The sequence below is a fragment of the Ochlerotatus camptorhynchus genome, unplaced genomic scaffold (assembly GCF_037179485.1).
Source record: "Ochlerotatus camptorhynchus isolate MF236.1 unplaced genomic scaffold, CSIRO-AGI_Acam_v1.1 ptg000176l, whole genome shotgun sequence".
Taxonomy (NCBI): domain Eukaryota; kingdom Metazoa; phylum Arthropoda; class Insecta; order Diptera; family Culicidae; genus Ochlerotatus; species Ochlerotatus camptorhynchus.
In genome coordinates, this window is record NW_027040666.1 from 1,519,304 (window position 1) to 1,543,347 (window position 24,044).

Here is a 24,044-nt window from a genome sequence, read left to right on the forward strand (position 1 = left end):
CTGGTATTCGCTTTCCCGCTCAGGGGTGTAAACAAACTTGCATAAAGCGAAGTCTGGCAGTGTGAACACACACACATTTGCTGTTGTATTGTAATGAAGGAAGAAAAGTGATGGTTAAATTTTCCTCACCATACCAGTTGATATTTATGAAACATGGGCAGTTTTGGCGTGGGGACATGCACTTCCAATGAATTTTACCCATACATTTAGAAAACGATGATCGAAGAATATTTCAAAAAGAAGAAGTAAACAAATTATTGACCCTTTGTTGAACCTTAATGGCATGCTGCGGTTGTGAATTGAAATGCTACTTTTCATCTGCATTGGCAAAACATGAAAAGTACTGTGTGGATCATAATGCGTCTCCACCAAACGCTTAAAAATTGAGGAAACGTGACATCTTTCATTGATCGTCTTCATGACTGCGTTTTTTTTACTGTTAAATCATGCATTCACCTCATTCGGGTTAACTGGAACATTTTTGGATGTTAACATAAATCATGCATATATGTGAACAAACAACAACAAAAGGGATTTATTGCAAGAGTTAAACTTTCGTCCACGACATACGGATAATCCAGCTACTGCAGTGTACATATAGTAGTTTCTCGTAAGGTCGATAGAGAAACCCATATTTAGACACAGACGGATGAATGTGTCTGGTGGTCAGCATTCGCAGGGAGGAGCCACGGGGAAAAAATGAGTCGCTAATCCACTTTCGCTTGGCGAGCTGCTTTTGTTCTACGCCTTTTTTCACTGACCGTTTTGTCAGTAATTTACCTGGCCTTAGCGATGATGCAGGTTTCACTTCTATCGTTCTTTGCACCATCATCACGCTGGAAAGCGGTGACGAAATGGATATCTTTCAGTTTCAGTGTTTTCGTCTGCCCATTGACATTGGCCTCCAATGTTCATTAGAGATGAACGACAGAGACAAAGCTAGACGTCCCAGGGCGACTACCAACAATGCGCAGATAAAAAAGGAGCTGATGCAGAGAGTTAACGGAAGGATTTACCCAACGGCAAAAGAGCTACAAGAACATAAACCTTGTCATTTACAGATGAAATCCATTTCAGACGTTGTCATTGTGATAAAGGGAAGAAGAAAAATTGATACAATTATTAATACAGCGGTGCCATTGCATGATTTCGTTGGGTGGCATCCAAGTGAGAATGTTAGCCATTTGGCGGAATTGTTTTGTCACGGGTCATTTAATTCGATGTAAAGCATTAATGCTTTTCTGCTGAAAGTTACTATTTTATTCAAGATAAGTTGCAACGCAACCAAGGATGGATGCGGAAAATTATCATACAGTTTATATTAACAGAGCTCATATATTCGGCTATATGGGTCCTCAAATAGCCTTGTCAGTTGAGGCACGGTATTATCCAGCTGGAGGTGGCGGGTTCGGTTCCCGGTCCAGTCTAGAACATCTTTCGAGTTGTAACTTTCGTGACTTCTATGGGCTAATTTTCTTGCCACACAATATACAAATTCATGTATGGATTGGCATAGAAAGTTCTCAATTAATAACAAAGGAAGAGAATGAAGAACACTAAGTTGAGAGTAGGCGTAAGTGTGTCAAGGCAAAAGCTTCCATTTCCCGACGGTTTTAAGCTTCCTGGGAAAGGATTCGAGAAATTTAAATTGCTTTTCCCTGGAAACCCTCGGTATCCTGGGAATCGAATAATGATAATGATAATACGTAAATAATCGCTTGCTGTATTTTTATTGAATTACTGAAATGTATGTGTTTCTTGCATCATTTTTTATTGAATTCCTGAAGTGTATGTGTTTCTGGACAATGCAACAGTGATCATTCATAAGCATCTAAAGTAGCGAACGAAAGCAACAGTACTTTTTTGAACATTTCTCAAGAATGAAAACTCACACAAATAATTTAGCTAGCTTTATCTGATATCTGCAGATAGTTATTTATTTACAAGATATTTCATTTACAGACTTGGACCATTATGAAACTGTCAATAGGCCAGATTTATTTTTTTCAGAATTTAAAGTGGTTTGTCTCCCTCTGGAGAAATAATTAAATAAAACTCTGACCAATCCACCTAGCCGTTGCATGTTCCTTTCTCATGCAGTATTAAAACACTTTCCTAATAAAAAAAATGCCATAAAAAGGGGAGGTATGTAAACGTACCACTAAACCGATGAAATGTTCCTTATGCTTTTTATTATTATTTTTATAGTCCCTTTAACACGTGACTTGTCCAGGGATGCGATTTGAACTTGTGAATTTAGCGTGAGGGGAATGGATGTTCCTGAAGAAGCTTCTTAAGACAAAACAAAATATTATTTTTCTGGCACGTTTTGATTTTTCAAAAATATTGGAAAAATACATAAAAAATACAAGAAAATTGATTTTTTTCTTAGATCTATGTAAAAGTATTTTGTCTATCTTATCATGAAAAAATGTTGGACTCTAAACAAAAATAAAAATTTCGATTTATGAAATAATGATTCTTTTCAAAATTTGTGATACATTTTTCCCATATATATATAAATATTCTTGAAAAATGATAAACTATTTTTTTTAGGACGGTACCCACTAAGAAGATTCTAAAAGAAACTTCTTTTGGAAGCTCATTCTGGACGCTTGCTCGTCGTTCCGCTCTCTGGCTAAAAAAAAAAAAAACAAGGTGCAGGACAGTTGATTGGGATAAAATTCAAAAGGCTTATATGGGAGTCAGGCATCGGTACCGATTGCATACCGAGATAGATAAGAAAAAATCATAGTTTTAGAGGGGTATATCACTTTTTTGTTGATATCTTCGGAACCAGTTGTCCGATCCGGATAAAAATTAATTAATTTATATGGAAGTCATACAAAATGAAGGGGTAAAATATCATAGTTTAATATTTAAATTTCATTTTCAAATATCTCCGGATCCGAGTCGGAATAACATTCAATACAGATGCTTGGGATATATAAAGACAGATACAAAAACAATTAAACCGGTTACATTCGAATCCGTTCATCAATACGTGAGTAAAATGGAATATTAACATAGTTTTAGAGCAAAATTTAACATTTTTGATCATAAATCCCGAACCAAATTTCCGATAAAATTCAATAGGGTTCTATGGAAGTCAATTGAAAACAAAATTGAACACTCGAATCCGTTCAGCTCCGAGAAAAGTGAGTGAGTGACTCATACGTTTATTAAATTATTTTATTTGTTTATTTACTTGACCCTCCGGGCCTCAGATCAAAAATTAATTTTTCAAGTGATAATATAGCGGTAATTTAAATCAAAGTGGAGCAACCCGGAAGTCTTTCTAGAATTTTCACAGGATTTCCTAAACTTGTATGAAATAAGTTAATGTACTTTGAGATTCTCTATGAGGAATTTCAATTTGTTATCTTGGACTTTGTAACCACTCGCGTAGCAAAGTCTTACAAGTGTTTCGAAGCTATCTAGCTTGAACCGCTTCATAATTCAACCTGAATTAAGTAAGCATTACTTTCCGTTACGCCTTCCATCAGTCCGACTGCTCTTTTTTGCCTGGATAGGAATCAAATCCAACTAACCGTTTGCTACAACTTTTTAGCACAAAAATACACCTATCATATTTCTTTCGAATTAATAAACTGGCTTAGCCAATCAGAAGGTGACACATACTGGTACATTTTGATAGTGTCGGCGACTTACATGTGAATAGTAGTCCAATACCAAATCGATCCATAATATGGAGCAGCAGCGCTGCTGAAAATTTTCGGCAGTTTCCAAAACTGGATGTCGTTGCAGGGGGTTGATGTGAGTTAAGTACCTGTTCGTGAAGGGTCCTTTATGTGGTTTATGCACTAGGCGCCTTATACAAAGGTGTCACACAAGAAATAAGTGTTAGTTTGTTTACTAAAATGAACTATGACGATTGTATATGGCTAGTTTAGCTATAATCAATCCTCCTCGTGTTTATTTGCGAAATTCACATCATAGATTGATCACTTGCGTAGGAAATCAATTCGGCAAGGCATTTGTGAACATTATACACCTTACGGCCGCATGAAACAGGTCTGTCCAATCTGTCCAAACCCCTTAGTTTTGACGTAAGATTACGTCTCTCGGCAACATATTGGGGGTGCAATTAAAAAACAAAACAAAATCGACCGTGTTACACACTTAATCTAACAAAAGTGAACAGGTTTTGACCTCTTATAACTTTATCAATAGCAGAAAATTACACAAATGTCCAACTGTTCCAATGGTGATCAAAATTATCACCGATTGCCTGCTTTCCCTAACACCGATTTCAAATTTTAATTGCATCTCGCCGTAAAATTTTAATTCCAGCCTCGCCGAACGATGCTTATTCATCACCGTGTGTGGTGGAGACCGGTCGGTCGTCATCAGCAGCAGCTGCAGCTGTGCTTTCGGTGCGTGGCGTTGTACATTGATCTCCAGTACACAATGAAACCCGCAAGCAGCGAGCTGCACCCCACATGAGCGTCCATTCACCGAAAACGAGGAAGAAGCCGCACCGGTACTGATCGGATTCAGTAGCTCTTCGTGAGTCGCTATGGGCCATCTATGCCGCGTCACCCTCGTTCCAAACAACATACAGCTCACCAGCCTCATCTATGTTGAACACCCTAATAGCTCAGCATTACTCAACCATCACGACAAAACAGTCCTGTTCAGGGCCACCATCAGTGATGGAAAAGTTCGCAAAAAATCACTATGACTCGCGAAGTTTTCCCTTGGAGAACTTCGTGAAATATCGCGAACTTTTCCAACACTGGCCACCATAAATTATTGTTGTTTAAGAGTTAATTTTTATTGAACGTTCGCTCGCCTTGTTGCCAACCACATCACTCCCAAAGCTCTTTGATAATGTACCTAGCAACCAAACGTTTGTGTTCAAATGCGTGCAATGACCGAATATTACATGACCTTGTCAATTAATCACAAACACTTTGAATTAAGGTAAAGTTTTCTCCAAGATGCTAGAAAAAAGCAAAAAAAAAAAAATCATAAATTTACAAGATTGATCGCGAACATCTCGCGAGTGGGAAATTTTAACAAGAAATTCCTCCAATCAATTTTTGCTTTTTTTATTTTCTGTTTATTTTATACACGAAAATGCGTAATTTATCGATCAGAAAACGAGGCGTTTCCGTGACAGAAAAAAGTGGTTTCCCTAACACAGTCGCCGAATATTGGTGCCGAGCACATAATCCTACATCAAATCTCCGTTCGTGTCTTGGATACAACCTCTTACTTTTTTGTTTTGGCATTGTTTATGGCAAAATAGTGAACTTTTTATGAGCATTGACGGCAAATAACTCACCAACACTTGCGGATTGTGAGTACTTGACCTCTTATATATACTTCCATCTTGATGTATAAATCTGTGCTTTTTTGCTAGCGCTAGCGTACTGTAAATGAAAAACTCTTTCTTCAAATTAAAAACAGAATAACTATTATGCAACACGGCTTATTTAAAGACCGTTCAATAACTACGAATTTGCTCAAATCAATTAATTATTCCTTGAATGCAATGGATAACGGAAACTATATAGAAATGTTGTATACTGATTTCAGCAAAGCGTTTGATCGAATTGACATAAACTTCAAAAAAAATAGGAATTTATTCCGCACTCCTCAAGTGGCTTGCATCAAATTTAACTGACCGCCATCAAATAGTAAAATACAAAGTAAAGACATCTAATCCCGTTGATGTCACTTCAGGAGTTTGTCAAGGCTCCCATTTAGGTCCGCTTTTATTTATTCTGGCATATCTTTCATTATTGATAAATTGAAAGTTTTAATCTACGCTGACGACATTAAACTTTTTTTTTGGAAATAAAAGATGCCAAAGACATCATCACATTCAAAGAGGAAATACAGATATTCCATACTTGGTGCCAAAAAAGCCTGCTACAATTAAATATAAAAAATGTAACTCAATTACCGCTGGTAGAAAACGAATCCTATCCGATATTACAATCACTTTAGGAAACCAGATCGTAGAAAAGTGTGATAGAGTCAGGGATCTAGGTGTTATTTTGGACACAAAACTTACTTTCACAGATCGTTATAAGACAATTATTAACAGAGCTAACAACATGCTTGGTTTCATAAAACGTTTCTGCTATAATTTTCACGATCCGTATACGATAAAAACATTGTACATTGCTTATGTAAGGTCGATATTAGAATATTGCAGCATAGTTTGGTCTCCTTGTTTAATCACACACGAAGAAAGAATAGAGTCCGTTCAAAAGCAGTTTCTATTGTATGCACTCCGCAAGTAAGGTTGAACTGTATTTCCTCTGCCATCTTACACAGCTCGGTGTATGCTCATAAATATCCAAACATTAAAAGAGCGTTGTGAATTTGCTATGATTTCTTTCGTAAACTAGCTACACCTATATCACACGCGATGGTATGATTGACATCGTGTCACATAAACGATTCCTTGCGATGAAGGCAATAATGACAACTGTATCGAAACCGAATACTTCATCATTTCTCAATAGTGATGGAGTAATTAAACATGCACTAAAATAAGGACATTTGATAAATATACTACAATAGATCAAATTACTGGTCGCAGTGGTTTTATGTCGCGAACAGAGAAAAATTAAACATTTGCACACGATTATTTTAGTTAGTAAAAGTTGACCGTTATATTACTCTACCGCATGACGAAAAACCAGGTATTATAATACCAAAAAAAAAAATTTAAATAGTAGGCGAGGAAAATAAGTACTTTGACTTAAAAGAGCGGGTGAAAATAAAATTAAAAAAAAAAGTTCTCATAGTTTTAGCACAGACAAACAGACATAACACATTGAATAATTCACACTGTAAAACATCGTCGCTAAAACATTACCGCCATCTGTTGAGTACACTGTGGTGGGCACTACGCTGAACAGATGGCGGTAGTGTGCAAACGTCAAACGCAAGGGAATAGACTATGAGTGCCACAGGTGGCGGCACTACCAACTACGATACTTTTAAATTGTCCGTTAAATGCTTGTTCGATGAACAACTTACGAGTGTTTTGTCTGTTTGTCTGTGGTTTTAGCTTCAAAATGCTGTATGCGTATGGAAATGCACAAATTACTTTTTGTTAATAAGTCTTTCTTATATAAAAAAGGATGGGGAACATGATGGTGCTGTCAGATTGGAAATCTAAATGTACTCATTCTGAGAAAATTGCGATTTTAGTTTTTTAACACAAATAGAAAGTATTCGGCAACACTGTACAAAATCGATGAATTTATTTCTCTTAAATTTCTTAAACGGCGCCGGTGGTGTGTGATTGCCTCTTACTCCAAAAGGCCTGGGTTCAATCCCAATCGGCGCCGCAGGGATTTTCTGAGGCATAAAATCTCTGATCACGCCTTCCTTCGGAAGTAAAGTCTTTGGTTCACGGTCCATGCGTTGTTGGGTCGATAGTTAGGGTCCAGGTGTAAGAGCTGCCTTCCTGGGGTCGGTAGCATTGGTACTTAGTATGGAAAACAAGATCGACGGAAAAACAAATTAGGGGATTTTTTGACGTAGACTACGTCTATGACTTCTAACAAAATTACGAAAGATTTTGAACGTTAATAACTCAGCTGCCCCTACACCAATTTAAAAAAAAAAAATACCAATCGATCAGATATATTTCTACACACCTGTTAAATTTAAGACTTTATCATTTTTTAAAGCATCAAGCGCGTCATACTACAGAGAATAAACATAAATAACCCCGCTCCAATCCCTATTCCTACACAAAGCACTAGAAATAGAAAATGCTCTTCTGCACTCAACAGCACAAAACATTTGATTCATAAAAGTTACACCAAAATAAATATCTCCTCCAAATTTGGTTCAAATCAGAAGAGGTCAATAACATTTTTGTGTTTTTTTTTCGGTAACTTGGCGCGGAATGACCCATATATATTTTTCTTAATTTCATGAGATATTTTATTTTCAGTAGGTACTCTAAAACTGATAGTATTCCTCTGAAAAATATTGAATTGATCAGTACCGGTCGACGAAAAATAATAAAATATTTTTTGGAATGAATATTCAAAATAAAATTTTAGCATTTGGTGAATTTCTGACAAATTTTACAAAAATTCGACTAACACAGTTATTTGAAGTTGTATAGCTTCATGTCTTCGGTAACTTAAAAAAATCCTTTCTACAACTTTTCCCAAGACAGCAAGGCTCTATCTTACGACCTAATTTTTTTTTGTAACAATGCGCTATCTTTGCTGCTAATACTTGAACTATTTTTATCCACTAGATTTTTGTCCTAACTAAGCCAAAAAACTTTGCTCAAGATGTCAATTCAATTGGATGCAATCCAAGAACTTTCACATTTTTTTCCAGCTAGATTACATTCCTTTCCGGTCATAGTGAAAGATTCCAAAATAGATCGAACAGTGGCAGGATGCATAGAGATTTCAGGCCAAGATGATCACTCAATCCGTGAGCAAGCTTGAACATGCAACCGTTGCTAAGCCCGATATTTTGTTTCCATTTTTCATAAACTGCCAATAATCTGAATTTGAGACGCTGAGGCATAAACGATCACATAATCTCGTCACGTGCCAACGAAGTATTCTCGCATGATTAGCACTTATCCTTATGAAGGAAATAATGCAACTGTTGATTTTAAGGGCGTTGCATATTTCCTTTGCAAGCACGTCCTTTTAGATGTTCACTCGAATCATGCACCATCTGCATCTCTGCTTTACTTATCATAAATCTTGAATAACCGTGCATGGACGCTTCCAGATGAGAACAAACGAATGCGAGTCGAAACATGGGATGTACAGATATGTTGTCGATGTAGATATGCTTACGTAAAGCTACCATTATTTGTAAGCCAATTTATGACGAGTGTGTTTCAAATTTATTCAATGCAATGCAAAGCTGCTAGTTATGCAACAAATTTGCGTTTTCCTTTCTTGTACATAGCCAAGCAACTAGGGATTTTTAGTTTCTCAACACCGTAGACCCAACCTACGAGATTCAAAATATTTCCAATCAAATTTGAAATTTTTGAGCACGATGACGCCTAGATAACCTTAACCTGTGCGATAAATTACGTAACTGTATTTATGAAGAATTCAAATTTAGGTAAAATGTCACACGGTTTCCTCGTTAATTGTGCCATTGTTTATGAAGGTTTTGTACATCCATACATTACAATATGTTGTTTAAAGGGTGTCCACGATAAAATTGCCACACTATGAAATTGCTCTAACTTTTTAACCGTTGGGTATAATTTAATGAACATTTGGGTAGATTTAGTTCATAGTGCATTATTTACATCCTGCAAGTTTTAAAGTCCTGTGATCAAAACTCGCGGAAATGGAGTCGAAAGAACAGCTCGTGCGTGATAAAATCTTGCGCATTCATCACGAGAACAAGGATCTCTCGCATCGTTCCATCGCTAAAACGTTGGGAATCGCAAATTCCACGGTGTCGCGAGTGATTAAGCGGTTCGAGGAACGGTTGACCACCGATCGGAAGCCCAGAAGTGAAGGAAAAAGTATTCCGTACAACACCAAAAATCACAACCGCGTAGTTGGGACCTTCAACCGAAATCCGAACGCCTCCGTTAGGGATATGGCTAAGAAGCTGCACCTAAGCCGAAGTTTTGTCCAGAAGGCCAAAACTAAGGCTGGGCTTCGAACGTTAAAGGTACAAAAGGCCCCTAATCGCGACGAGAAGCAGAACAAGTCCGCCAAAACCCGTGCCAGGAAGTTGTACCTCAACATGCTGACGAAAGTTGAATGCTGCATCATGGACGACGAAACATATGTGAAGGCCGACTTCAAACAGATCTCCGGCAACCTGTTTTTCACGGCCAAGGATAAGTTCAGCGTTCCGGAGCATGTCCGCACTCAGAAGATGTCCAAATTTGCGAAAAAATTCCTGGTTTGGCAAGCCATCTGCAAGTGCGGGAAGCGGAGTGCACCTTTCGTGACCCAGGACACGATGAACGGACAGGTGTACATAAAAGAGTGCCTCCAGAAGCGGCTGCTTCCTCTCCTGAAGGCCCACAACGTCCCAACAATCTTCTGGCCGGATTTGGCCTCATGCCACTACTCCAAGGACGTGCTGAAGTGGTATGCGGACAATAAGGTCAATTTCGTGCCGAAAATGTTCAACCCTCCCAACACTCCGGAGCTCCGCCCCATCGAGAAGTACTGGGCGATTATGAAGCAGCACCTTCTTAAACGACCTAAGGTAGTGAAGACAGTCGAGGAACTGAAGAAAGTATGGGTTTACATGCAAAAAACGGTTGATTCACAGGTTGTGCAGAATCTTATGGCCGGGGTTAAGGCCAAGGTGCGGGCATTTGCGTATGGACTGTAAATAAAATACGAGTAAAATGGTAAAATGAAGTTTAATAGTTATTTCTCAATCCCTGAAAATTTGATGGCAATCGGATGAAAACTCGAATTTTGCGAATCAATTTTGTGTGTGGCAATTTCATCGTGGACACCCTTTATAAAAAAAACAAAGCTGTTAAAAGTGCTAGAAACACCAAGAAAATATAAAAAAAAAACATTTCGATGAATAATCAAGAATTTGAGAAAATTTCCTGCTATAATTTTTACCCCAAAATACAGACAAATGGTCAAGAACACAATCATTTTGAATTCCTTCTTTGATATTAATGTAATCGCTAAATCGATTAAAACCTAATGATAGAACTATTATTTGAACATTGAAGCTAGTTCAGCTTGTGGAAATCAATCGTGTTCATAATTTCCCACCATTGTTCGTTGCACAAAGGAATGAAAGAAGCTGCATCGTTGTTGTATGTAAATATATTCTTATTCAAATACCCCTCGCCAGCAACGAACGGTGGAATTTGCTAACATTCTGAGAAGCAGGTTGCCTACCACCATGGCTAGACGACTCAAAAGATACGAAATCGACCTGGAACGACCGTTCCACAAATATTGGAAGCATGTTGGATTGGCAAAAAGGCGAGCAGGAAAAAGACGCGAAGTTTTGAAAGAAAATTGAACGAGGAAATAGTTTCAGAATTGTATTCTAAAATAATACCAGAATGCCAGCGGCAAAGTCGACAACGAGCTTTGAATTCCACTATGATCCCACCATACCGAGAAGGGGAAATGTCGCCAAGAAAATTATTAGTTTTCTTCGGTTCCGTCTTTTGCTGCCCCATCCATCTTCATATCCTTCTTACAATGGTGAATTTTCCATAGCGCACGGTGAAATGTATGTTGACCAGCTGATGTACTTTGTTTCGGAGGAGGAATACGGTTCTTCTCTTATGAGCGATATAATTAATTTTTAAAAATATATGCAAACATACAAAAGTTCGAGGATTACGACAAAACGTAACTTTAACCTTTTTGTACCTAAAATGTTTCGACTATAACATTATATGTTGCCTCAATTTCGTTATTTCTACACCGAGTTGGATGAAACAACTTTCAATCGATTGGAAATTGCTTCTAGTTATAGTTTGTTTAAAGCTTGTGTGTAATTTTGGTTGAATATAAAAAAATGTCTTGTGGCAAACCGGTTTTCGATTGGTAACTATTGTCCAACCTCGATGCGATAGCGGGAACGTACAGTTGCAGTTGAAAACCGGAATAACCCTCTAGCGACTATCAATTTTACGTTGATCTTAGTGTCGGAAGTAGTGCGCTGTATAGCGCATCATTGTGCGATTACAGCGCACTACTTCCGACACTATGTTCACTATGTACAGAACGAGAGTAAAATCGAGTGTCACTAGTGTGTTATTTCGGTTTTCAACTGTACCGATAACAGTACGCCACGTTTCAATCAATGAAAATGATCTTCAAAAATTCTTCAATTTACCAGTGACATTTCAGTCAGTGGCATACATGTGCATATTTTGTTAGGTTTATAAAAAAATTGAATGAGTAAGGCAAAATACATCGATCGATCCATCAAAGTGTTTACTTTGCATCTAAAAGTCGTCAACTGCATGAATTATAATAATGTGAATAAGAATGCTCAAAACTACACTTTTCGTTATCAGGTTAATCTTTGTTACTGACGATAAATGATGGTGGCTCAGCGAATAGAGCCAGTCTTGCCACCAGATTAGGTGAGTACATGTGGGTACCCGAGCAAAGTCTGGGATCAAATGGAAATCTAAATTTTATGTTGTTTTTTTTTTTTTGTTAATTACTTTATTTGTACAGGCTCAATCGAATAAACTTTACAGAGCCAAGTTATCATTTTCTTTATACATTATAAATGTCTTAAATCTAAAATTAAAGGATTGGAACCGATTACTCGCGGTCTTCTCGAGGTTAGTGGATGACAATTGTTTGGATCGGGAGAGGGAAAAGGAGATTTGGAATATGATTTATGATTAAAAATTTCACTATTTCTAAAACATATACTTAATCTTATCGACGTTATATCAACTCTGTAATTATACAATTATTACAGAAACAAATCTACAAAAAAAATACACACACATACAAAACACTAACTAAACACAAGGTTAATCAAACTTACAATCTATGGTTAATATTCTTCAAGAAAACATATATGAGTTGCATAAACTCCAGATCGCGTCTAGCCAAAATATCCCGAACTGGGACATTAGGTTGTCTACCTCGAGCCCGAAGGGAATCGTACAACTCGGATCTGACTCCACGGTGCTCAGCACATGACCAAATAATGTGATCTGCGTCCTGGTAACCTTGTCCACATTCACAGAGATTGCTGTCCCCCAGCCCAACACGGAACAAGTGAGCGTTTAACGAGTAGTGATTGGACATGAGGCGAGACATCATACGAATGAAGTCTCGACCCATATCCAACCCCTTGAACCAAGGACACTTCGACACCTTAGGGATGATTGAATATAACCATCGTCCCAAACTCCCTTCACTCCATTTATTTTGCCAGCTGGCGAGGGACTGTTGACGATAAATGAAGAAAAATTCGTCGTAGGCGATTTGTCGATCGTAAATATCGCCTTCCATAGCGCCCACCTTTGCAAGCGAGTCCGCCTTCTCATTGCCCGGAATCGAGCAATGAGATGGGACCCATGCAAAGGTGATGACAAAAGATCTTAAAGATAAAGCACTTAGAAGCTCTCGTATTTTCATGAGAAAATACGAGGAGTGCTTTACCGGCCTCATGGAGCGAATAGCCTCGACAGAACTGCGACTATCCGTAAAAATAAAATAATGATCTGGTGCAAGTGAGGCGATCATTTCTAGCGTATAATGTATTGCCGCCAGTTCAGCAACATATACGGAACAAGGAGTATGAAGCATTCGAGAGGCGGTATGAAATTCGTTATAAGTACCAAAACCAGCGGACGCCTCTATTAGTGATCCATCTGTGAAGAACGATCTTGCGGAATCAACTTGGCCAAACTTTGCAGCGAAAATTGACGGAGCAATCATGGAACGATGATGCTCTGGGATTCCGCGAATCTCTTGCGTCATTGATAAATCAAAATGAACAGAACTGTCGAAGTCGGAGAAGCAAACACGATAGGGATTATGCTGCGAAGGGCTGACATCCTGTGTTATGTACACGTAGTACAATGACATAAAACGAGTTTGAGGGTTTAGCTCAAGAAGCTTCTCAAAGTTTGCAATCACCAGTGGGTTCATAATTTCACAACGGGTGAGGAGCCTGAGGGATAATTCCGAAAACCGATCAGAGAGTGGCAACATGCCCGCTAACACTTCGAGACTCATCGTATGAGTCGAGTGCATGCATCCTAACGCGATACGAAGACAGCGATACTGGATCCGTTCCAGTTTGATGATGTGAGTTTTAGCCGCCGACTGGAAACAAAAACTACCGTATTCTAAAACCGATAAAATCGTTGTCCGGTACAACGTTAGAAGATCTTGCGGATGGGCTCCCCACCACGTTCCGGTAATTGTTCGGAGAAAATTGATCCTTTGTTGGCATTTCCGCTTCAGATACTCAATGTGGGATCTCCAGGTGCATTTTGAATCGAACCAGACCCCAAGATATTTGAAGGACATAGAATGAGTGATCGGTTTACCCAAAAGTTGAAGCTTTGGTTGTGCTGGGCTATGCTTCCTAGAAAAAACGACCAACTCAGTTTTCTCCGTGGAGAATTCGATACCTAGCTGGATAGCCCAAGTAGACAAATTGTCTAAGGTATCCTGTAAGGGTCCTTGCAGGTCGGCCTCTCTGGGTCCTGTCATAGACACTACTCCGTCATCTGCGAGTTGTCTCAACGTGCAGTTGTCCCTTAGACAATTGTCAATTTCTCTGACGTAGAAATTATACAGAAGGGGGCTTAAACATGAGCCCTGGGGGAGACCCATGTAGCTAAATCGTGAAGCTGTAGAGTTTCCATGAGAAAAGCTCATATGTTTCTCTGACAGCAAATTGTACAAAAAGTTATTAAATAATGGAGAAAGGCCACAAGCGTGGAGTTTGTCTGAAAGGACTTCAACCGATACTGAATCAAAAGCCCCCTTAATATCCAAGAAGACAGAAGCCATTTGCTCTTTATTAGCAAAAGCCAACCGAATTTCAGTGGAAAGCAACGCGAGACAGTCGTTCGTTCCCTTGCCCCTACGGAAACCAAATTGAGTATCTGAGAGTAGGTGGTTCAACTCAACCCATTTGTCCAGGCGAAAAAGGATCATTTTCTCCAACAATTTTCGAATACACGATAACATCGCAATGGGACGATACGAATTGTGATCTGACGCGGGTTTTCCAGGCTTTTTAATGGCTATAACTCTCACCCGCCTCCAATCATCCGGAACAATATTAAGCTCCAGGAACTGACCAAACAAGTTCAACATGCGCCTCTTAGCGACGTCTGGGAGGTTCTTCAACAAGTTGAACTTGATTCTATCAGCCCCCGGAGCCGAATTGCCACACGAAAGGAGCGCGAGTGAGAGCTCCAGCATTGAAAAAGGCTGGCTGATCTCGTCTACCGAATTTGTCGTCATCTGTGCCGGCACAGAATCAGGGCATACTTTTCGCGCGAACTTGAGAATCCAACTATCGGAGTACTCCTCGCTCTCGTTGTTTGAAGACCGGTTACGCATCCTTCGCGCCGCATTCCAAAGCGTATTCATCGACGTTTCGCGCGATAATCCGTCCACGAATTGCCGCCAGTATCCGCGTTTCTTGGCTTTGATGAGGCTCTTGAGTTCGCGTTCAAGAGCCGAGTACGCTTCGAAATGTACGGGTGTTCCACGTTTCCGGAAAAACTTAAACGCGTCGGACTTTTTACGATAGACCTCAGTGCATTGCTGGTCCCACCAAGGGGAAGGAGGTTTCCTACGGAAAGACGTTCCTGGAACCGGCCGAGTTTGAGCTTGAAGCGCGCTGTCCAAGATCAGATTGGAGAGGAAGTTATATTCCTCCAACGGTGGAAGCCCTTCTACCGACGTTAGGGCATCTTCTATCATATTCTTGAACTTTGTCCAATCGATATTACGGGTAAGATCGTACGCGACGTTAACGGGTTCCGGCGGATTGAACCCACTGGCAACTGAAACTTTGATCGGCAAGTGATCACTACCGTGGGGATCTTGGATCACATTCCACGTGCAATCCAACGATAATGAGTTAGAGCAAAGTGTGAGGTCTAATCTACTTCCATTCGAGGATGGGCCAGCCAAACGTGTTACTTCTCCATTGTTAAGAATTGTCATATTAAAGCTGTCGCAGAGGTCATATATCAAAGTAGAACGGTTGTCATCATACAGTTCCCCCCAGCCTGTACCGTGGGAATTCAAATCTCCCATAATCAACCGTGGAGCAGGAAGTACCGAACAGATATCTGAAAGTTGTTTGCGATTAACAACGGCTCTAGGAGGAATATAAACAGAAGCAATACAAAGGCTCTTACCTTTAATAATAGCCTGACATGCAACAACTTCAATACCTGGAAATTGTGGAAGATTCACTCTATAGAAGGAATGGCACTTTTTGATCCCCAAAAGTACCCCTCCTCCACGCGAATCCTCACGATCCAGTCGAATAATGTTAAAATCATAAAAAGGAAGATCGATATCTGAAGAGAGCCAAGTTTCACAAACAGCAAATGCATCACAATCATTATTGTGAATTAAAAACTTAAAAGAATCGAATTTAGGAATGAGACTTCGACAATTCCACTGTAGAACAGTGATCAAATCCCCGACCTCGTTTGGAAAATTATCCATCGAAGGAAATGATTGCTGCAATGAGGGGCCACTTCAATGTCAATTGCTTCAAGAGGGTCTTCACAGAAGGAAGCATTGCCAGAACAATGCTTTTGAGAGGATCAGAAATATTGAGGTACTTGAGAATATCGTCCACAATTTTATCAAATGAGAACAACCCGGATGAAGAAGGGGCTTCTGTTCTTAAAAATGGGCCATCAGGGGTTTTTGATGTCCCCGGGAGAGATGGAAAATTCTGGTTATAATCAGTTCTGCGGAAACCAGGAGGAGTTGAATCTTCCTTTTTTCCATCACTCCTTGATTTGGGCAAGCTGATTTGGGGTTCCTTATCTGCAACTTTCCGCGAACGGATGCGTTTTCGTTTCCGTGCGGAACCTTCCGGAAAACTGAAAGAAACTCCCTCCTCAGCCAAGTCAGAGTCAGACTCGTCATCAGACAAAACAGCAAAGGGATTTTTGTCGTTGGTTGATGGTGTGGCTGTTTTTAGCATTGCTGCAAAAGACTGCCTGGAACGCTCCTTAAGAGAGCGTTCTAGTTCCTCCCCGCGTTGTTTGTACGCCGGGCACGACGAGAGACCATGAGGAGTTCCCTTACAGTACACGCATTTTGGTGCAGTGACTGTGCAGGCGCCATCCTCGTGCTTCTCCCCGCATTTGGAACAGCGTGCCTTGCTGCCACAGTGAGAGGCCGTATGTCCCAACTGTTTGCAGTTTTGGCAGTTCATGACCCGAGGAACAAACAAACGCACAGGTAGCCGAAGTTTTCCCAACTCGATGTAGTGAGGAAGGGCTGAACCAGAAAAGGTCACCCGAAACGAGTCTGTGGGGGTAAAGCTCTTTTTACCCTCGCTGAAAGATACTGAGTTCAGATTCTGGACTTCCAGTATCTCAACCGTGGGAAGCAAGAGGTTCTTGAAACGGCCAACCGCTTGCTTCGCCAAGATCTCGGGGGTCAGACTCGCTTCGGTGACCACACCTTCGATCTCCACATTACGAGCTGGAATGTACACTCTATACTCGAGTGTAAAGAGCTGGGAGGCAGCAATCTCGTTAGCTTGTTTCAGGTTAGAGACGACAACGCGAAGTTTATTGTACCTCACCTTCGAGATTTCGGTCACGGCCGAGAACCGCTTCGTCAGATCATTAGTAATTTGCATTACATTCAAAGGTTTCTTTTTGGGCTGAAAGTAAACAACCCATGGGCCAGTCGAGTCTTCTGGGTAGGCTCGCGATCGGGGGCTTATCTGTCCCTGTCCATTACCAGACTGAGATGACGAACCAGGGAAGGCATCATCTGTCTTCTGCGAAGACGTACGTTTTCGACCCTTCTTGCCATCGCGTGGCAAAGAAATGTCATCTTCCGACAAAACGTCCATTTCGTCTTCCGACAAAATGTCCATTTTGCCGTACTAGTGGGAGCGAAAAACGCTCTACCACTGCAACGATAATCAAAATTACTCGGACACAATACACGAGAAAAAAAAAATACAAACACAGAAACACAAACTTAAAATTTGACTGATGGGATAAAGAAAGAAACAAGAACAAAAACTTATCTGATAATCCTATACTACTACCACCGAGCGTTTACACAGCAGCAGCGGAGCGACGCGCAGCTTTGATGATCTTCGATCCGCGTGTGCGGGCGGTCTTCGTTGGTGTGTGCTTGTATGAAGCTTGGCACTCAGCTGAACACACGATGATGGATGAGCGGTTTGAATGTGGAGGCAGATGCTGACACTCGATGACGATGATCCGTGTGCACAGGTATGCGTGACCACACGCAAAATGATTGGCGAATTGCCAATCGCAAAAACAATTTTCGATGATGCCGAAAACACACTTTCTTCTCAGAAAAAAAACTCACTTTTTGATAAATTTATCCGGAATTATGTCAGGAATCACTAAGCGAGAAAAACTGATTATTTACGTCAGATAATAGCGGGAAAACTTCCAAATTAACGGAGCGCGAAACAAGTCGACCGTACTTCTTGCTAGGACGCGGTGGTGTGAAATTTTATGTTGTGATTTCGCTGATAATGATTACTCAGGTTGCTGTCGTTTTGGTCGTTTTAACGGTTAAGATATCAAAATAGAGAGCAAAAAAATCTTCCTGTGACATCACATTGAAAACTATTTCTGCTATCAGTGAGAGCAAACTGAAAACTAAATTTGATATAATTTTTTCCTGTTGATAACAAAACAAATATTCAATTTAACAACATATTTTTGAAGAGCAAGTGTACAGCAAAATGAAAACAAAATTTGGTATCAAATTTGTGAATTACGAAACTGAAATCAAATTATGATTTCAGTTTGATGTTGATATCAAAACTTGATTTCAATTTGCTGTCATTCTGTCATTTTGATGCTGGACTTTGCTGGACGGGTAGCTCACTGCGGTGACTCGACTTCTCTGGGCATAGAGTATCGACACCGTCGACTTTGATACATTTTGCTAACAACATCTGTCACGTCGTGCACATTGAACTGGAACTTTACAGCTCACATCAACGGCGTCACCGTGCTAGTATGGACAACAGGGCCACCCACATTAGATCCGTTTGCGTTGCGTTGACGTAAATTTGACAGTTAGACAATAGATTTAGCTGTCACTTTGCCGCAACGCGTCCGATCCGGATCTAATGTGCGTGGGCCTTAAAAGAGAAGATCCATAAATTACATAATATTTTAGGGGTTGTTTACGTTTGATGAAGCATCAACTTTGATTCCTCTCCCCGAGCAAAGTACAGCATCAAAATGACAGCAAATTGAAATCATGTTTTGATATCAACATCAAACTGAAATCATAGTTTGATTTCAATTTACGCAATTGACAAATTATATACCCAATTTTGTTTTCATTTTGCTGTACATTTGCTCTTCAGAACTATGTTGTTGCGGGTTTGTTTTCATTGCCTTAGCATAGCATCCAATAGGAGTAGGCTGTGCGTGTGATCGAACCTGACGTTTGTTTTTTTCCGTAGAGTTTTTTTTATCTATAATCGGTTGCTGATCTGGCCAAAACCAAGCCCAGGAGACAATTTCTAGTTGCTCAATTCCTATTATTTGCCGCTGAGAAGCTGTTCCGAAGCCAAGTAGAACCTCCACGAGGCGTCCCATCATTCGTTGAGTTGCAGCGTTGAACCTGACTATTGGCCACGATCAAAAATCAACTACATACATCATTTGTTTATCGACGGAAGACATTCCGCGCAACTACCATAAACCGGACTAGCTCATGTTGATCTTCGACAAGCTTCGTCTACAATTTGGACTTCTACATCAACACATGTCAGGCAGCCTTCAGGTTCAACTGGCTAAACTTGGTGAGTTCGTTGTGGTGCGTTACTGGTATAAGATCTACCACCGAACCCTAAGTCTCCTTAATAAAGATATAAAAAAAAACTTCAAACTAGGGAATCAGGGTTTTCCAGTAATCAAAGGATTACATTTTAGTCCTTGTTACTTTTTATGACTTGATAATAGTAACAAGACTCGGGTAGTGACCACCGCCGTTAGGTATTTCTATATTGTATATTTCAAATCAAAAATATTGTTTATGTTCATAGAGTTTACATAATTCTTTCCCATTGTCCTTTTTGTTCCCTTTGTCCTTCTCCTTTTCCTTTCCCTCTTCTCTTTTCAGAAAGCGAGTAATGGCGCTATAGCCATAAGCCATAAAAGGCTAGGACAAGAGTTAGTGCTCATGTCCCAACCGTCAGAAGAAAATGGAACATCACTTAACTTTTCTAGCTTTGCTGCTTCCAACAACCAATATAATTATCAAAATCGGAGCGTACGGTACGAGATGTCCACGTTTCATCCATTTATTGGATTTTGAAGTATCGTGTTTAAATCTTCGATTTAAACAGGCCCGGTGTTTTCTGAATCATCTTGCTCCTTAAATGCTGCACAGTAGGCCTGACCGTTTTGATAAGTGTGACGCATCTTTGATGTGAAACATATATCAAATAGACAAGAAAAAATATGGAGGTATATCCATCATTTTCCAGGATGCTTTTAAGAACTGGCTGTGTTGGTGTTAGATCAGATTAGATTAGATTAGATTGCCTTAGCATAACATCAAATTGAATACTTGTTTTGCTATCAACAGGAAAAATAGATATCAAATAAAGTTTTTAGTTTGCTTTCACTGATAGCAGAAATAGTTTTCAATGTGATGAAGATTTGTTTGCTCTCAATTGTGATATTTTAACCGTTCAAACGACCAAAACGACAGCAACCTGAGTAATCATTATCAGCGAAATCACAACATCAAATTTAGATTTCAATTTGATCTCAGACTTTGCTCGGGTCCTCCTTGTAGCGTATTTTTCCACATGACTGGACACCAGTGATGGATACATTCCAATTTTATTGGACGCATCCAGTCAAATAGTTAAAGTTTGAAATCTTCCATATTTTTAGAATTCATCAAGTTGTAACCAGTTTTTAATTATTAAAAATATCATGAAGTTCGCTTAACGGCAACGGGACAGGCGTGCTGTGTCACACCATTGATAATCATTTCGCAGGTTTGTTATTATGACATTTAACATAATGTTATGTAAACTTTAATCTAACTGACACCGTCTCAAATCTTGCCGTCAATATCAATGATGTATCTTTGTTGTTTTTCTACAAATATTATTATGCCTTCCTCATTTTCTTGTTGTGAATTTATTTATTTGATTAAATTGAAGTAAGATTATTGCTGGTTCTCATTCTCATTTTGCTAAATAAAATTCCCTGACATCAGGTTTTTCCAGAACATTTACGTACAACTTTCATGTTTATAAGAAAGCTGTTTACTAATTACGTTAAAACATATGATATTTTTGGTAAAACAACAACTTTATTTCCACAAACGTTAATCTGTTTTAAGAGAACAGTTTTACAATCCAAACCATTATAAGTTGATGTTTAACATTTACTTAATTTTACTAAGTCTTTGATCTTATTTCGAACTCCAAGTCCATGATCTTGCAAATTTTCAATGTGTCAGATTACCAGAATTTAAAGAAAAGCAGTTCCAGGCAGAATAGGATAAAAAAAACTTGACTCAGCCTTCTCTGATTAGCGTGAAACTTTGTATAATTTTGTATAATAGGCACACATTTTTGCAAAAATTCGGCTATTTCGGATAGTGTATTTTTTTTCAAAATGACGTCTGACATTTTTCAATAAATTGTAGCACGAAAACGTTACTTCTGATCGAAATGATGTCTGATACAAAGCTGTTCGGAAATGTATAGTCTTTCTGATGAATATATACACGGTAATTTTTTTTAGAGTAATGTTGAGTAAAAATTCAAAAATGTGTAGAAAACAGATAAAAAGAAAAAATATACATATCTTCAATATTTTTAATTATTCATTTTAAAAGCTCATGAAAAGTAAAAACTTTTGAAGTATTTAAAACTGGGGGCTCCCTTAGCTCAGTCGGTAAAGGCGCAGCTACTAAGCAAGACCATGCTGGAGGTGGCTGGGTTCGATTCCCGGTCAGATCTAGGAATTTTGCGGGTTGGAAAATTTATCGACTTACCTGTGCGTGCATGATTGTACTTGCCAAACAATTATACTAATGCAAAAATGGCACAGGCATCGAAAACTCTCATTTAATAACTGTGGAAGTGCATCTATAATAACTAGCATCATGATTCTAGATGAGATATTCATTCTTGAATTTATATGGGCTTTTTTATCGTATTTTGCAACAAAATTCAGGCAGCTAATGCAACGTATCAACTAGATTACCATTACAAAAATCCAAGTTCATATTTTCCACAAGCTAACATTCAGATTCGTGACAGTAGGTGAGATAACCACTCTCGTTTTGTTTCAGCTGTTTTTGACATAACACAGACTGGCGCTATTGTTTTAATGTTTATATAGAGGATTTGGTTGAAATTTTCATACATAAGATGCTCGTATACATTCAAAGGCGAAAATCTTAATAAAACTAACCGGATTCATAATGCAGTCTTCAGCAAAGTTGTTATTCATTGTTTGAACTTATTTTTTTAATTTGAATCAAATAGAGAATAAGGAAACTTTTTTACGATCGATAGAGTGTAGGAGTGTAATTTTTTTCTTGTATTTTATCCAAAATCCCTATACAAAATTCAAACTAAAAGTGCCAGCTCATCCTAAAACCAAATAAGCTAAAAATTTCAGAGAATGGTTTTCTCACCTAGAGGCACAAATCTAGGGTTGGCCCGTGAAAAATTATAACTTTTATTTTTGTAGGCCAGTCTAGTATGCTAGTCGCAGAATTAGGGTTTTTTAAACTAAAAAATTAACGACCTTTGATTAACACGCAAGAAGAGTGTCTTTTTATTCATCCGCTTAGTATTATCATATTTACAGTAGAGGAAGCACACTCATACATCGTCTCTACAAAAGAGAAGAGAAAAGCTCTTTGATGTGTAGCGACACAACCGTTAGCTCAACGAAGCGTATAACCTCAAATCGGCCGATTTCATCGATCCTTGCCAAGCCAAGGACCATGAAGCGAAGACTAGTTCTACCGGTTGTCGTTATTTCAGTGTTTCCCTTGTGCCATAGCTGCTTTATACCGTTTTTCCACAAAATTTGATCTCTGTTTTATCGCTAGGAGGCTGTTTTCTTTTATGCTAGACCTATGTGACTCACCCGTTTGCCTGCTGAACGTGAACAAGTTTTCAGTACACCACTACGATGAGGGATCAGCCACCGTGGTATCGGAAGGGTAGCGGAAATAAGGAACAATTTGAGGCCAGGGCCATCGCCACAGCCTGAGGACCGTAAAATTGGCGACGCTCCAACGAAATGATCGTAATCGTGTTATTGTAATTGATTTTCTAACGAACTTTGTTTTCCAATCTATCTTGGGTGCCGGTGTCTCGATTGAATAATGGGCAACACGCGTCATTTTATGAATCTGTGCTTGCAGTTTTCAGTTTCGGTGTGATGTAATTTTGATGAATTGACTTTATATTGTGGAATTTGAATATGATACCTATTTTTCTTAAATCATTGCAATATTTTACACACTACGAAAAGACATGTAAATTTCAGTGCCCTGAGACCGACACATACAAGTGGCCCTTTTGACATAAGAATCAGTTGAAAAGGACGAGAAAATCAATTCAATCAAACGCACTTTTTGTCTAGTTGCATACACGGTAAGAAAAAAGTACCCAACGACCAGTTTACTTTTACCTACTTTTGACTAGTTTGTCTCCTTTTCTCCTTCTTATGTTGTCAAAAACGGAGGAGCAAAACCACCCAACAGTATAATGAGTATATAGTATGATGAGTATAATCATATTTACCTACTGTTGGGTACAACTAACTTACTAGCCAGTGGAAAATTCCATACGAACTGCACCCAAGCAAATGAAAATTACTTTGACGCGCTTTACCTACTTTTGGGTTCCTGCACTATAGTGCCGAGATGAGTGAAAAGACCTTAATTTTGGGTACTTTTTCTAACCGTGTATGTTTCAGTTTCAGGACACTAAATTTTACATGCCATGTTTCCATGATTTACGTCAAAGCTGAATTACGTCTCGTGTAAAAATAATAATTTCTAAGTGTGTACTTACCGACAAAAACGGCTGTCGAATTATGAACCGGATCGTAGGGGCACACGGCTTGACCTGGCTTCTCCGATTCGATTGAGTAGCTGTTTCCGTTGATGCCAAACGTCCGGCACATCGGTCGGAATGCATTGGTGCCACAGCTGAGTAGCGTTCCGGGTGTGGGTAGTGCCAAAATGCGAATATAATTCTGACAAAGTTCCTGAAAGACAAAAAAAAAGGTGAAACTTGTGAGGTACAGTGAAAACTCAGGTGATTAAAAATAAATAATGCTGAAC

The 24,044-nt window shown here is 39.2% G+C and overlaps 1 protein-coding gene across 5 annotated transcripts in view; it reads right to left on the reverse strand.

The window, feature by feature from the left end:
• The window catches only part of Sema1a (semaphorin 1a), a 464,598-nt gene that overhangs the window by 82,673 nt on the left and 357,881 nt on the right, over positions 1-24,044 (reverse strand). For all 5 annotated transcript variants that reach the window (XR_010517657.1, XR_010517655.1, XR_010517654.1 and 2 more), the window contains exon 5: positions 23,773-23,968. Coding sequence is in view for 1 of the 5 variants with exons in the window: in XM_065222649.1 (XP_065078721.1) it covers positions 23,773-23,968 (196 nt within the window). In the remaining 4 variants the exon portion in view is untranslated. The remainder of the gene's footprint in view (positions 1-23,772; positions 23,969-24,044) is intronic.